This window comes from Procambarus clarkii, chromosome 88 (assembly GCF_040958095.1).
Source record: "Procambarus clarkii isolate CNS0578487 chromosome 88, FALCON_Pclarkii_2.0, whole genome shotgun sequence".
NCBI classification, from domain to species: Eukaryota; Metazoa; Arthropoda; class Malacostraca; order Decapoda; family Cambaridae; genus Procambarus; species Procambarus clarkii.
Genome location: NC_091237.1, coordinates 16,554,353 through 16,570,944, shown reverse-complemented (window position 1 = coordinate 16,570,944; position 16,592 = coordinate 16,554,353). Strand labels below are relative to the sequence as shown.

The 16,592-nt window shown below is 38.8% G+C and overlaps 1 protein-coding gene across 1 annotated transcript in view; it reads left to right on the top strand.

Moving 5' to 3' along the window:
• Positions 1-16,592, top strand: part of LOC123745843 (domino helicase) — a 96,194-nt gene that overhangs the window by 4,456 nt on the left and 75,146 nt on the right. The window contains 2 exon segments of the mRNA XM_045726909.2: positions 12,379-12,481; positions 13,644-14,940. Coding sequence (XP_045582865.2) covers positions 12,398-12,481; positions 13,644-14,940 — 1,381 coding nt within the window. The 5' untranslated portion in view covers positions 12,379-12,397.

Genomic DNA, 16,592 nt, shown 5'->3' with positions numbered 1-16,592 from the left:
GGGGCCACACCAAGGTTGTGTATAGGCTTCATCTCCTTTATGGGGCCCTGGTGTTTGGGCAGCCTGGGATTATTTGGTTTTGGGAGGTACAGTGGGTCCAAAACTAGCTCTTGCTCTGGTGGCAATTTGTGCCCTCCTTTGCTGCATTTTCTCATTTCAGGGGTTGGTACTGATTTTCTACCCTTTGTCAGCACTGACTCCAGCTTGTAATTGATAGTGTCATCCTAGGCTCGACCATGCCTCCGCTTTGTTACACAATCACCCACATTCATCCTCTTTATCACCCACATTCATCCTCTTTATCACCCACATCCATCCCCCTTATCACCCACATCCATCCCCTTCATCCAGCCCATCCTCCAAAAATGGGGTGGTAAATGTAAGGAGACAAATAAGTGCAATTATGTATAGCAGCCTGAGGGGCCTATAGCAAGCAGAAGTACAAACATGTTGTACAAGCAATCTGTCAGGCACACAATACATGGTAACATGACGTACTGGCATATAACAACAAAAAAGGAAATAGTTATATCAAGAAGCATTAAATATGCCAAAGGTGGAAGATAGAAGAAAGAGGCAATATAACTACATATATAAAATACTATACTAATAAGAATTGACAAAATTGGCAAAGGAATTCCTGAAACCAGCAACATCACAAAACAAGAGGACAGAGATTCAAGTTAAGGAAGCAAAGGTGCCGAAAAAAATTAGAAAGTTTTCTTTTGCAAACAGAGTGGGTAGACAGTTGGATCATGGTAGGTGAGGTGGTGGAGGCCAAAACCGTCAGTAGTTTCAAAGCGTTGTACGACAAAGAGTACTGGAAAGACAGGACAACATGAGCGTAGTTCTCATCCTGTAACTACACTTAGGTACGGTAATTACTTGGGTAATTAAACACACGCACTAGGAGGGGTGGGGTATCCAGCAGTTCCTGGGATAGTCTCTACAGTAACCCACCATTCCTCTCGTCTTCTTTTTCCCCTCTCCCCGCATCGCCTTCCCCCTTTCTCCCCCTCCATAAGAATTGCATGCGGGTGTCTATAATTGCTAATGTTTCTTAAAGCATTTAATTTAGGCCTACCCTGACCAGATTATGTCCATCCAGTATCTCAGACCTGTTTCCCCCTGACAATTTGGATGAAGCTTACCTTAACCCTCTAGCCTCCAACTTTGGACAGAGTGAATATGTGTGAGAGATATTTGTATAATTTGCACATTCAATATACACATGGGTGCCTTGCTTTTTCTGTTCTTACCATATGCCCAACTATGGTAAGATAACTATAGTAAGATCCAAGATCCAACTATGGTAAGATAACTATAGTAAGATCCAAGATCCAACTATGGTAAGATCCAAGATTCTATCTTCCCACATGATCTCACAATTTTGAGGCTTTATTTTTCACTCAAACACGGTACTTATTTATAGTTATACTGTATATGCTGTCTGCTTAATTCTGCATTGCATACTAACCCTTTTCTTGAACTTTTTTATGCAAGACTGATTCTGACTTGATATCCTTTTACTGAAACGTATTCTTGTCAATTTCAGTGTTCACAATACCTGTTGGCTTATTCATTCCTCTCACATCTTGAAGGAGCAGCAGCAGAAGAGCTATCCATCTCCACCGTTCCCACACGACTCATCACTGTGCCTTCTCACATACAGTATTTGATTTCCATTAATGTGGTGAACATGCTCAACCATATCATAACACCATCATCATCTCTTCTAGAGTAGTCTAGCTATGTTCTTAATTCCAACATCTGTTTTCTGCCATATACTTTCAAATAAAAAAGTATAACTAAACAATGTATTTCTCCTAGTAATAAATTTTGATGTAGGAAGTGAACAGCTTGCTATAAAATGATTTACACATTACAAGGGACCTTTTGAGCCCAGTGTAGCCTAACCTCTTCTTCACTTTTGTGTATTGTAACCATTAATTTAATAAAAAAAAGGAAAGACAATGACTTTAAATGAGCCTATAATTTTTGCTCTAGGTCATATTTTATGATCCATGACTGATTTGTCCAGTCAATAATCCTGTGGTTTACTTTGACACTTTCTACAGTAGTTATTATGCGTGATACCATAGAAAAATTAAACACAAATTTATTTTAGGAGTGTTAGGAATAATGTAGCAACACTGAATACTTAAATTAATTTTAAATAATGAATAAATGGCAGTTTGCAATTGTTAATAGATTATTCATATTTTATGGGAGAAGCCCCTTGGTTTAGCCCCCTGAAGCTATTTCACCATCAGTTGCAGGAGTCCTGTTTGGCTTACTGGATACCAGAGCCAGAACCTAGAAACCTTTCTACCTCCTCATAGATGCAAACAGCAGGGGATAATTATCATTGCCATCACTGGGAAGCATCGAGAGTGTCAGCAAAGCTTTACAGACAATTGCAAATTCACAAAAAATAAAGCATCGAAACAGCCAAAAGACTGCAAACAATTCATTCAAAATAAGTGGTTCACTCAAAACGTGTTTGAACCCATTAGTATCTTCAGCCAACAGCAGGCTCCATGGTCAGTCCTTTCACCAATGATGTTGAGCTCCTCAGATCGCCAACTGTTACAGTGGATCCCACTGCTGCTTTTAGTATTTGCTTCACAGGCATGTGTTTACTTCCTGGCAATCTTGTGTGGACCTGACAATTTTTTATGCTTCGAGATGCATATGCTCACGGCGACTTTTCCCTGGGTGCTCATTTAGCATTGTCCAAAGTTACTTCTCTGGTGTGTTCTAGAGTTTGTCCATGAGAGACCTAACCACCAGGGTGGGAAGCCTTGCTTTGGACAGTGCATGCATCATTGATTCCTTGCATAAGCCCTAGTCTGGGGAGAGTCCTATTTAGATGTGGGGTGCTTTACCCCACACCTGTGCACTTGTTTATATGGCACCCTGTGGTCACCATTCATAGCTGTGTTGTTGTGTACTGCATTTGGTGTCTGTTCTTTTGGTGAAAATCAATAGTTCCTGGGTGTCCTGCTTGGCTAGTCACCTTCAGGCCTTTGCAGCTCTACTGTGTAGCTTGTTATGGATCGACCTGTTGAGTATGCACTCTGAAGGGTTTATCAGTCCTTCTATTTGCCGATGATCATTCTCTCTGCCTCTGCCATGCTACCTGTCATTCAATCACACCCTTGACCTGGAGTCCTGCATCTTGTGTGCATTGGATCTCAATTCTCTGTGAGCCCGCTTCTCATAAGGAAGCTTACCAGGCAGCTGCCACTTTATGAGCGAGTTTTCCTGTATAGTATTTGGAGTGTAATTACACAAACTATGCTCGTGGTATACCCTGTCATATAACACTTTGAAATTACTAACAGTTTTGACCTCCACAACTTTCTCACTAAACTTGTTTCAACCATCTACTACTCAGATTGCAAAAGAAAACATTCTAATATATATTTGGCATCTTTGTTTCATTAGCTTGAATCTATTACTGTACCTGTTGTTCTTGAGGTTGCCCGTTTCAGGAATTCCTCTTTGTCAATTTCGCCGATTCTCGTTATTATTTTATAAGTAGTGGTCATTACCGTAGTACAATAGTGGTCATCTCTTTTTCTTCTATCTTCTATCTTTGACATACTTAATGCTGCTAGCCTCTTCCTAACTCTTGTTTTTCAGGTCTGGAAGCCATTTTGTAGCATACCTGTGCACCTTATCCAGTTTATTGATGTGCTTGAGATAGGGGAACCATACAACTGCTGCATGTTCCAGTTTTGGTCTTGCAATGGTCATGAACAGTGTCTTTAGTATTCCACCATCCATGTAATTAAAAGCGATCGTGAAGTTGTAAAGCACAGCATTTGCTCTTCACACAATGTTCTTTGTGTGTTCCTCTGGTGACATTCTACTATCCAGAACCACCCCTAGCACACTTTCTTTGTTAGTTCTTTAATTCCTTTCCACATAATTTATAAGTTGTGTATGGTTTATGTTCTCTATTCCACATTCCATAACATTGCATTTATTTATATTATATTTCATTTGCCACATGATGCTCCAAGCACTTATTTTATCTAGGTCAATTTGAAGGGCAAGACAATCGTGTCTCCTTTTTTTCTAGTACCTTAGCATCATCATCAGCAAACAAACATGTTCATATAATTCTGTATTCCTTCTGGTACATCATTTATGTAGACGATGAACACCATCATACTCGTTTGGATGCCCTGGAGTCAGACCTTATGGTGTTTAGGGATCTGGAATTGAAGGTGTTACATGTATGCCCTCAGTTCTGCCCTGGTGAATGCATTGTTGGTTTGTTCCCTTGTTCAAGGCTTTTATTGTTGAGGTTATCTGCAGTGTCATCAAAGCTAGCCAGTCTTCAGGTCTACCCTCTAGCACATGATGTTCACAAATACAGTACATTCTATTGGATGCTGTGTTCTCGAGCATGTCATAGGCTGATATTTGGGCTTGTGGCTTTTGGAAATCTTACATGGTCATTGTTGTCCAATATTTGATCATTGTTCCAGGTCTCAGTTGGTCTTGTGGTGTAACACTGGACCAAGAAACCTAGCCCACAGTCTCTTCTTCGACTGAGTATCTGCTGTCTTCTCCCTGTTAAGTCCCATGTCTTCCTTCTCTGTGGTTAGTTAGCTTCAGGGATTCACCAAGGAGCTCTTCCCATAAAACCAGCTATGGAATGTAATGAAATGCCTCTCTGGTAGAACCCTGGTGGCTCCTCATAGCTTGCTAAACACAAATAAGGAAGATATGCGACTCGCCAGGGAGAAGAGATGGCAGGTACTAGGTCGAAGACGACACTGTGGACTGGCCTTCTTGGCTTGCTGTGCATCAGCTCTGCACTAACCTTGGAGCTGACTGTTGGCTGGGGGCTCTGAGCCACCTGGTGGCATCCATTGGCACTAATTGTGTTGAACTAGTTTTAAGTGAATCACTTAGTCTGAATGAATTATTTGTAGAGCCATATATTTGTTTTGATACTTAATTTTCTATGAGCTTTACAGTTGTAAATCTTGTGATTCTGGTCTCAGAACAAACAGGACTCCTGCAACTAATGTGACCTAGAGCCATTAGTTATTAAGTGTAGCAAGCATTGTATATGGCAAAATAGTGATGGGAGAAATAGAGAAAAAATGAGAGATAAACACCATAAGTGAGGACCAAAATCAGTTCTGTGATAGAAGAGCATGTGTACATGAGAGTTGTGCTAAAGTAGCTTATAGAGAAGGCACATGAGAAAGATTGTAGGAATACATAGCATATATTGATTTTATAATTTCATACTACACTGTACATATTTTACAATGAAATAACAGTACTGTAATTTAAAAAGTAAGAGGAGGACTTTGTAGTTTGATCATGTATCAATGTGGTAGATTGCATCTGGATACAGATACAGCAAACCTTTAATCTGATGTAAATCAGGTCTTTCAGTGGGCCACATATAATATGATATTTAATGAAGATAAGTTCTAGCTCCTGTGGTGTGGAATAAATACAAAATATAAAAACAAACGTATATACAGTAAAGTCAAACCACACTAGAACAAAAGAGCAATGTAAAGGATCTAGAAGTAATGATGTTGGAAGACCTTATCTATAAAGAGCACAATAAAGTATGTTACAACTGCAAGAAATACAGTACAGTAATAACAGATTAACACTTTTGCGCTCTGGCAATGCAGTCTGCATCCAAAATTTTTCTCATGGATGTACAGTACGCAGGTTACGTCTCAAATTAAAATATTTGTTAAAATTCTGTTTTTTATCTAATCACTCTGGGACTGGGTTTCAAATTAACACCTTGAGATTGCACACAATTTGATACCATAATGAACGACTTAGCATGACACTTGAGGTCGGAAAACTAGAAAGATTATGAATACTTTTGTGGCGGCGAGCGTCAAAAATTAAAATATTTGTTAAAATTCTATTTATTGTTTACATATTATGGGACTACATAGTTTTAAAATGCGTGCCTTTAGATTACGAACAATTTGATACCAAAATGAACAGCGTAGCTCGGAAATTAAGGTCAGAACACTGGAAAGAGTATACAGAACATGTCCCAGGAATTGTTGGGCCGGGTAAGAATCGCCAAAATCACCTTGGGGTGGGTTCGGCACACACGCCGGGAATGCGAGTGTTAATTTTTCACACCTCTAGTTACCCGGATTTGGCTGCCATCTTGAAAAAATGGCAACCCAAGTTGGTATTTAAATGTCTTGCTTAAGACTCACTTTAGAAGAAAATGTGTCAATGTATAAAATTCATCGATGATGTCAATGTATAATTATACAGAAATTAAATTATGGATAAAAAATACGTAAAATTCTCTAAAAGACATGTTCTATACATTTTTTTTTAGTGCTCATCATATGTTTGTCACTAGAGGTGCGAGAATGTTTGCACCATTTTTTTCATGGTGCAAACATTTTTTTTCATTTTCATTGCAGATTTCCGTTATTTTTGTCCTTATTCGGCATTTTTCCTCTGTCGACCGGACTAAAAATACCATATATTAAAGCTAAGAAACCGAAGGGACTCATAGAACTGAAATTATATTCTCTTTTTGTAAACAGAGCAGCAAGCAGATGGAATAATATAAATTAAAAAGTATTGTGTATAACAAAGCCATTGGATGTTTTGAAACTATATTTGTAGGATTATAGGAAAAGTGGGACACTACAGTTGTAGCTCTCGTCCTGCATCTTGGAAATTACGTACAATCTCTCACACACACGCACACACACACAACGTAGTATTTTTAAATCTTGTAGCATATGAAACAAGTGGACATACTCAAGCTAAAAAGCAAAAGTGCCAGAATGATGTCCAAAGGTTCTCTTTTTGTAAAGAGAGATGTAAATGACTGGAACAATTTAAGTGAGAGATGTAGATGCCAAAACCATCAGTAGTCTTATAAGTCTTATAATAAAGATTATAGGGAAATGAATACCAATAGCATAGCTCTCATGCTGTAATTACACCTAGGTAATTACAGAGATATACAACAAAACTCATGCCTGACCATAGGGGATTGAGCAATGAGGGAAAGATAAGAAAACAGACTTTACCACACACTTGGAAAATCTTAGGACTGGTTCCAAATCTACACATAGAAATAACTCCACATGAAACCAGGAGACATGGCAAAATGCACAAAAAGTTCACTGAAAGGCAGAGGTGCAATAGGTGCTCTGAGAGAGAACTCTTATAACATCAAAGTCCTAAGACTTTTCAACACTTTCACTACACATACGGGGCATAACTGGCCGACCTCTTGCAGTGTTAAAAAATAGAACTCTACTAGCATCTTCACAGAATACCTAATCAATCAGGGTGTGACTCGTATGTCAGGCTGCAAGCAGGCAACCAGGAGGCCTGGTCAGAGACTGGGCCACTTAGACACTGATCCTTTGAATCGTCAACAGGAGTAGGTAGATAGTCACTGGAGGAGAGAAGGAATAGAGGGGAATGGAATCAGTAGAAAAAACTGCTTAGTGTTATTAGTAAATTGAATGGACTACATGGGGTATATGTTGAAGCTGACTTGATTTACAGTTTTAAAGTGTAAATATGATAAACCGAGTTACTGCATTAACTTTCATTGTTTGGATGGTGGGGCTACAACCAGTTGCTCAACCCTGCAAGAACATATAGGTTAGTACACACCCCCACACTGTTGTTTACAAAGGTTCAACTGACAAAGACAATGAGAATACTGAGGTGAAAAAATCTTTTGTCTTAAAAATCAACCTTTCTCAGTGCATTGCTGCAAGTCTCATTGACCTGATTTATCTTAGGTACTTGCACATTCTATTCTCGATATTTTCTTTATAAAGGACCCAGAAAAAAATTTAAGTACAGTACAGTGGAAGGCCTCACAACAAAAGATGTCTTGACTACAGACAAATTCTAAGATACCGGCAAAAATTGCTTCTCCTGATAACTAACACAAAACAAGTGAAAGTAGTGCATAGAAATGCCAGAAAAATCCAAATGGCAATGAAGGGAATCTGGTCACTAAAGTTTTAAAATAAAACCTAGAGCAAGTGAACTGGTTGGAAAATTTAGGAATGGGGCAGAAATATTTTCTTATTTTTTCTAGGTGTTAGAACAACCCATCCTCTTACAAATTACGTCGTTTTTCGCGCGTATGTTAAAAAAGGACGTACAGAGGTACCTCGGTTTACGAATTTCTGGAGATGGTTTGTAACCCGAAAATTCGTAAACCGAAGCAAATTTCCCCATAAGAAATAATGGGAAATGAATTAATCCGTTCCTGACTCTCCAAAAAATTTACTTCAAAGTAAATTTTATACCTAATTCACCCAAATCTTCACTACAAAAGTATGTACAAGTTATTACTTAACTTTACTGATGACTCCTGTTGGCGTATGGAAGACGGTGAGGAGGAGGTTGGAGGAGAGGTGTTAGTGTTTGGAAGGGGGGTCCCCCTTCCATTATAACATCAGGCAGTGAGAACTACTCTGGGGGTGCACACTTTGGCACATTTTGCCTGCATACCACTAGGACCTGCTTCTGGCTCACTGCATGATTTTCACATTGTTTTTCAATTGTTTCAGATAGTTTTTCACAGTGTCATTAACACTTTCGCTCGGGGATGACGCAGCATTGCGTCATCCGTTTACTGGCGGTAATGCCGGGGATGACGCAGCATTGCGTCATCCACTTTAAAAATTCGCCAAAAATCAGGTTTGTATCCGATTTTTTGGGGACTGGTTTTAAAATGTGCGCCGATGTCTTCCCATTTCCTTTGTTGAGCCTCGTGGCCCTCAGGCGGCTTGGCACACGCCGTGGGCCCATTGTCTTTGCTCCACTGTTGTGACCAATGTCGTCTCCCCTCGCATCTCAAACGTGTGAACATTTCGGCTATTTTCCGTGGCTATATTTCTTACTGCGGCTTTAGAAACTATCTACGCTTACTCCACGATGGATAGTAATCACGAACAAGGCCCTTCCAGGAAGAAAATTGCGAAAGAAAGGCTTGAAAAGGGTGGGAATTGGGAGTGTAGTAGGAAGGCCTCTGAGCGCTCACTCACGGCTAACGCGTGGCCCGTCTTCAACTCGTCGGCGGTTGGAGCGTGACCAGGTGTTTTTTTTTATATGCTAATGTTCCTCTAGAGAATTTTATTACGAACCCATTGAGACCAAAATGAAAGACCTAGGACAAAAATTGAGGTGACCAGAGTGAAAATAGTGAAAACATTTTATCCCGTTTGCGCGCTCCCGGGTAACTCGTTCGCACTTTCTCTGTTTGCTGCGGGTAATTAGCCGGGCTTTTGGAGTTTATATGCATTTAGTGCTGTAGAGAATTTTATTGCGAACACAATGATACCAAATTTATTCTCGTAGAAGGAGAATTGAGGTGACAAAGTTGAAGAGAGTATACACTTTTCGGAATTAACGCGCGCTTCCGTGACACGCTGGGGCCCATATCGCCCTGTCGAGGGGTGGCGCGCGGGGTGAGCGAAAGTGTTAAAAAGATCAGTGCAAAGACTTGCTAAAGCTTTATCTGGGTGATTCTTTTCAGCAAAACTTTGCAGTTCTTCCCATACTGCACACATTTTCTTAATTAATAAGGAAGGTACATCCTCTACTGCCTCCTCCTCCCCTGAAGATTTATTATACTGTCTAGCTAGTTCAACAACACATGTACCATTTTCATGTTTACGGATGATCCCTTGTTTTTCCTCTATGGTCATTCTCACATGTGTTTTCTTGCCTTGAACCTTACTACTGGCTTTCTTGGGACCCATGGTGAGGTATATAATAGCAACTTTTATGTTTAAATAGCCAAAAAAAAAACCAAAAAAACTAAATGCTTGCATAGAATTCAGGCAGGATAGTCACTAGGCGGGAGTCACTGAGAAACTGAGGCATGATCGCTGTGCCAACACGCGCTAGGTCGGCCATATGCGTATCAACAAACTCGTATCCCGAGGTAAAGTTCGTAACCCGATTCAAATTTTCCCAAGAAATCGTGCTCGTAACCCGAAAAGTTTGTAAAGAGGGGCATTCGTAAACCGAGGTACCACTGTACAGTAATTTAAAATGGAAACGGCCCGCGAAAGTGACATACTGTCCGTTTTCTGTTTTGGGTCCTCTGGCTAGGCTATTAGGTTAGGAGAGGACACTTTCAATTAACAGTTTTCATGATGTTTTGAAACCTTAGGAGAACTACTGCACTCATAACTTACCAGAGGACCCTTAAATTGCTGTTTGGAAAAAAAAAATCCAAAATTTATTTTCAAATATATTTCATTTTCAAATTATGGCTTTTTTTTGCCATAGCACATATAAGCGAAAAGCAATATAATTTCTAAGAGGACGGGTTGGTTAGAAAGCTGTTAAAAGCAAATGTAAAATCCAGCAAATAAAATGACAGTAATGGACATGAGGCCACAAATTAAGAAATAAGTTTTGTAAATTTTATATACTAATGTTTGTATGCTTGAAAGCTCTAGAGCTGAATTAATACAGCTGAAATACCAGACATTGTTGGGAAAAAAGAAAGGAGTATAAATGAGGTAGTCCCAGTGCTGGTGAAAGAATAGTTAAGCTTAACAGAATTAATTCATGATAATGCATAGGATGCTGATACAGTATTGTAGCACTAGTGCTGAAACCAGGCAAGTAAATAAATAAATGCCTACATCTCTCTGGCAATTAACTCATGGACAAGATAGGAACAAAATGGCAAATGAGGAGCTTTAAACTATCAGGAAAGTGAGATCCTTTGGTGATAAAAATCCAACACTGTTCCTCATCTATAGCAGATTTAAAAGTAAAATTTGCTGGATTTCCAATCATACCGGTGTTGCCTCTAATGGCCTTACTGGTGCTTTTGCTAAAGTACTCGCTTGTGCATCTCCCACATTCCTCAAATTCCCTATTCCTTGTCATAGTGCAATATGCAACCTTCAGCTAGATTGATGGTTAACTATAGCAAATAACCAATTGCATACTACTAAATGTTACCTATTCCTATGGTCTTTCTCTTGCTGTAGTAAGTGGATGTGGAAATGTATCTGGCACGGTTATATATTGGCCTAACAAAAAAGAACCTGTTCCTTACTGTTCGAACTGCATTCTCCCAATAACAGTTGTGCACAACCTTGTAGAATGGTCAGAAATGTTGCCTTCCTAATGTTTCTTTGAATCGTAATGCTTCGATAAAATCTTTGGGAATTTAATATCCTTGACCTTGCTCATGCTTGTCTTGTGTCATTTTGCTCTCGTACATCCAGGTTTGATACTTTCTATTGATAATTAATTACAGTACTGTACTGTAATTAAAGATCATATCAAGGTGAAACAAGATTGTTGGGACAAGATAAATTTAATCTGAAATAAATTGACTGGGAGGCTTATGAGATGAGAATAGGTAATATTGACCAGAAAATTCTCGAATCTCATCCTGGAGACATGCCTTAGCTTGTTAAGCCGGCTGTGAGAATAAGGGAAGGCAATATCCCTTTATGTTGAATGTTGTATTTACCAGGATAAAGAAATAGGAAAGAACTATCAGGTCGTATTAGAAATTAAATTTGCCACTCGTCATGCCATAGGAGATGTAGATGTCGAGAGAACATTTTTTAATTTAAATGAACATTAACACCAAAACAGAACTAAAATGATGGACCATTCTTAAAATACAACAGCAAACCTAAACAAAAATCCAATATTGTATTGTATAAGAGCTGTGCACATAATTGACAGAATGATGTCAACGACTGATACTGTTTTTATAAACCAAATTAACATGCGTAATAAATTGCCATCCACACTTTCGTGGAAATAAACATTACATTCACCTGGTCTGTATGGGTCTCGAACCGTGGACCCCATGCGTGTGAGGCCGTAGCTCTATCAACTTGGCTTTGAGCAGTCTTATAAAGGAAAGTTTCCGGAAGTAGCATTCAGGTGCCAAACTGGAATTTTCCTAATGTCTTAAATCTCTGACATTACCCCTCCCTTTTTACCCTCTACAGTACAGTATAAACACTAACTCTTGTGTTAGATTTGAGAAAACTCTTACAGACAAAGCTGTATTTACTGTACAAATAATTTATATTCTGAATTTGATGTAATATTGACATTGACACCACCTTGTGCTCTGTTCAACCAAGCAAGTTAACAAATGGAACAGGATAACGTGTTCAGTATGCTCTGTGAGGTAACCCTGAAAGTCCTGTATTTCAGAGTTGGCTTTGCCTTCTGCTGATTTTCAGTTAATTTATAAAATTACTTTTAGATAAGGAACTTGAGTGTGTATTGTATTATATTATACAGTACTGAATAAGTAAAATTAAGTATAATTAATACTGTATTGCAATTATATACTGTAAATCTTTTCAGGTGTGTCTAAGTGAATGTAATGAGTGCGAGAGAAACTAGTGTACATAATGAAACCACCACTTCAAGCCATAATGTGACAGATATTACTCAGGCTGTTGCTGGGGTGAGTATTATTTATTCACACTGTCCTAGTCCATCTAATTTATAAACTAGTTTCACATTTTATTGTTTTAAATGCAAACATTCTATTTGTTTCTCTGTCTATATAATGGATTTCTTCCTAAGGCAACTTTCAACATTACAGAATGGAATAGAGGAGGGCAAAAGCCCAAAGTATACCTTTTGATGGGTTGTTGCATATAGAAAAATTATATTCTTTTCTAGGGAGCCCCTGATGGCTCCCTGAAGCTAACTTGCTTAAATTGCTCCATGCAAATGGGTCACATTCTGATTGGCTTACAGGGGTTACAGAGAAAACCTGGCCCCCCCCCTCACAGAGGTACAGAGACCAAGTGACAATTGGCCACTACACCAGGAAAGCATCCATAAAATCAGTGAAGCTTTACAGACACCTTGGTTTACAAAGACAAAAGCCTGGAGAACACCAAACAACTCTGCAAATGATTTACAGAGAACAAGAAAAACATTCAAAATTAGAACAAAACTCATAGTACCCAATGCCACCACATATTGGCCCGATTTTAGCACGCTGCCACATTGTTAGTCAGTTCTGGAGCTGATGAACAGCACATCGACGAACTGGGTAATCTGGTGGGGAGGGAGGGAATCGGGGTGCCACTGGGACTCCTCCAGAAAGATGCATTTCCATTACATTCAATGTTGGTTTCTGGAGAAATCTCTAGTAGCATCCTGAAGCTAATTAACCATAGAGAACAAAAATGGGTCTTACCAGGGAAGAGGAGAGGCAGTATACACTAGGAAGAAGAGGAGAATCCAGGCTGAGAGACAAGGTATCATCACTAGTACTGTAATCAGTACAGTACACATCACAATATCACTACTGTATTTTCATCACATTTAGTAGGCTGCAGAAGCAAAAACTAAGGCTCTTAGGATTGTTTTCCACTTTGGCAAATGATCACCAGAGGAGTGTTGAATGACATCCCCATGTAATCAGCAAAACGTTTCAAATATTATGTGCATTTATTTCCTGTATTCGTAACTCCATTATTTTCTTGCCCTGAGATATGAAAGCCTGGGCATACTTTTGTTTATTGACTACAAACAAAGCATATCTAGTTATATAATTTCCATAAAAAATATATAAATAAATTTTGATATTTATTATAACTTGTTGGTTTCAGGGTATTGCCCCCAGCAGCAGCAGTAACAATAGCAGTGGTGGTGGAGGAGGTGGTGCAGAGTGTCAGTTGGTACAGCAGTTAGTTAGTCCTGTGAAGGCTGGCAGCATGGGGTGTGGTGAAGGGGAGCTTGTGAGGCTCACTGATCCCCGCACGCTTCATTCCTACACACCCCGCACCTCTCCTGTGCCTTCTACCTATACAACTCCTGTACTCACTGAAGTCACTCCTACCTCGACTCCCTCGTCTTCTCCCAGAAGACCGCCACCTTCCATTTCGTTGCAGCCTCCTGCCAAACGTATTAAGGTTGAAGAAAAGCCCTTCGATTTATTAGAACTACGGAAGGTTATTACTGACTGGAAAAAAGCCAAATTAGAAGGTGTAAAAGAAAAATATAATGATCATTTGGTTGAACTTTTTTTTTTAGAAAGAGATGGCAATATGATGGACTATCAGTCATGGAGTAGACGTCCTACTCGAGAGTTTCTTCAATTCATTCGTCATCACAAACTTGAAGGAGATGAATCTTTAGAGGCTAAGTTCACTGTTCCCAATCCATTACACTTAACCTCAGGTGTCCAAATAAAAACAGAAAACCCCTCAGGACCTCAGTCACCTTTGAAAGGTGTCTTAGGTGCTAATGTTAGGACTTCCTCATCTCCGGTTAAACCTGGGAAGGGCCTGGCAAGTCCAGCAATGGGAGCGCGCCAGAAAATGCCCTCAACAAGTGAAAATATTCAGGTTACACAGCAGGATCAAATGGTGGAAAAAGCAAGGCAGGAAGCTTATGTTATGCAACGAATTGCCTCGCTGAGAAAAGAGGGATTGTGGGCAGAAAAAAGATTACCAAAAGTGCAAGAGCCTCCAAGAGCTAAGGCTCATTGGGATTACTTGTTGGAAGAGATGGTGTGGCTTAGTGCAGATTTTGCTCAAGAACGAAAATGGAAGAAAGCTGCTGCTAAGAAATGTGCCCGAATGGTTCAAAAGTATTTTCAGGACAAAGCTTTGCAAGCACAAAAGGCAGAGAAGGAACAAGAAATGAGAACTAGGAAGATAGCTGCGTATATTGCTAAGGAAATTAGAACGTTTTGGGGTAATGTAGAAAAATTAGTTGAATACAAAGTGACAACAAAGCTGGATGAGAAAAAGAAAAAGGCCCTTGACCAACAATTGAGTTTCATTGTGGATCAAACAGAGAAGTATTCATCATGGTTAGCTGAAAGCATGAACAAGCCAGCAGATTCTGCTGCAGCATCCACACGTTCCAATACTCCTTCCCGTGATAGTCGCATGTCAGATGGTGAGTAAATCAATCCATGAATTTTTTGTTTTTTTGTCTAACCATTGTACTGTTATACAATAGGCTGCAAGCTATTGTTAGATATCCAGTGTTTCAGAATGCAGTTAAATAGTTACTCCATTTTGGTAGATAAATTACTTAAATATTGTATTGCAAGATGCCTTGCTCTTTCTGAGAGTGCTCCCTTCGTGGCTCCTTGAAGCTATGTTACCAACATACCTTCTCAATACTTAGCTTCATCAGTCATAGGCATCTTATTGGCCTATCCAAGGCCAAAACCAGAACCTGGCCCCCTCAAAAAGGCACAGGGAGCAGATGATTGATACAATCATTCTTGCCAAGAAAGCTTGCTGAAAGCAGACAAAATAATAAAAAAAAAAAGACTGCTTAGTACTGTTTTTCTAATAAAATTTCCTGGTAGGCAAACATAGCTAATTTTACATGGTATGTGAACTTGTTAAGTTTCCTCTTGTAGATAGTCACCCAAGAAGCTTCAAAATACGGTACTTATTATTCTTAAGGAAAGCTGGTGACAAGCTTCAGGTATATTATAACTTTGGTGTTGTTTTCAAGCACTGTAGTGACTTCTTATTTTAATAATGTAAGTTTGAAGGTGTGTTATTCTGTGTTTAATAAGATTATTTATATAATATAGGTGGTAAGTGTGTTTTGTACAATTTCAAGGGCAGCCATTTGCTGACTTTAAAAGGAGTGATTAGTATTTAACATTTCTGCTGTGTATAGAAAATACAGTACTGTACTTTAAATTGTCTGAGGAAAAAATGACCAATGGCTTATCTAATTTTTGTTCAAAGTTCTTATATTAATATGGTGGTTGTGTGGTGAAGATACACAATAATTTAATGTAGTATGATTGTTTTTATTATTAAATGGATTGTAAGAACACAAAGTGAATGAAGAGGGGTACAAAAATTGTGAGTTTGACGAGTGATAGATTTGTGGATAGAGTATTAAAGCAGGAAATAGTTAAGAAGAAAATATAGTGTGAATGGGAAAAATAGGGTGAAGAATTAAGGAAAATTGTTGAGGAAACAGAAAGGTTTTTTGGAAAAGTAAGAACATGTAGTAGGGAGATTGGTAGATAGTTAAAAGAAATGTTAAAAGCAAGGCATGGGAGAATGTTTAACTGTAAAGAGGAGTGGCCAGGCATCTGGGTTATATCATATATATTTGACAACGTACATGTTTTGGTCAACATCAGAATGATCATGGCATCCCTTCACGCATCCCTAAATGACTTGAATGTCATTTTATAGATAAACATATCCTATAAATACTATGGATGTATAATTAGTTTTGAATACAAGTACTATAACTTATGATAAGTCACCAGTAAAAGGAATTTTGGTGTGTCAAGCATATATGGAGTTGTCCGAGTTTTATTAAATGCTGTGACAGCTCCCATGTAGGATGCAGTGAATGGAGTAATGATTGACTGGTTTGATATAAATAAAAAGTCTTTTAGAAAGGAGTTATTTAGACTAGTTGTAAATTTTATTGAGGTGTGTGAGAAATGAATGTGAATTAAAGTAAAGTTATGGTTGTAGAGAAGTAAATTTTGTGTGAAGTAAATGTGACTGAAGTATTGAAAGTGGTTAATCAGTTTAAATATTTGGGATGTGTAATAGCTT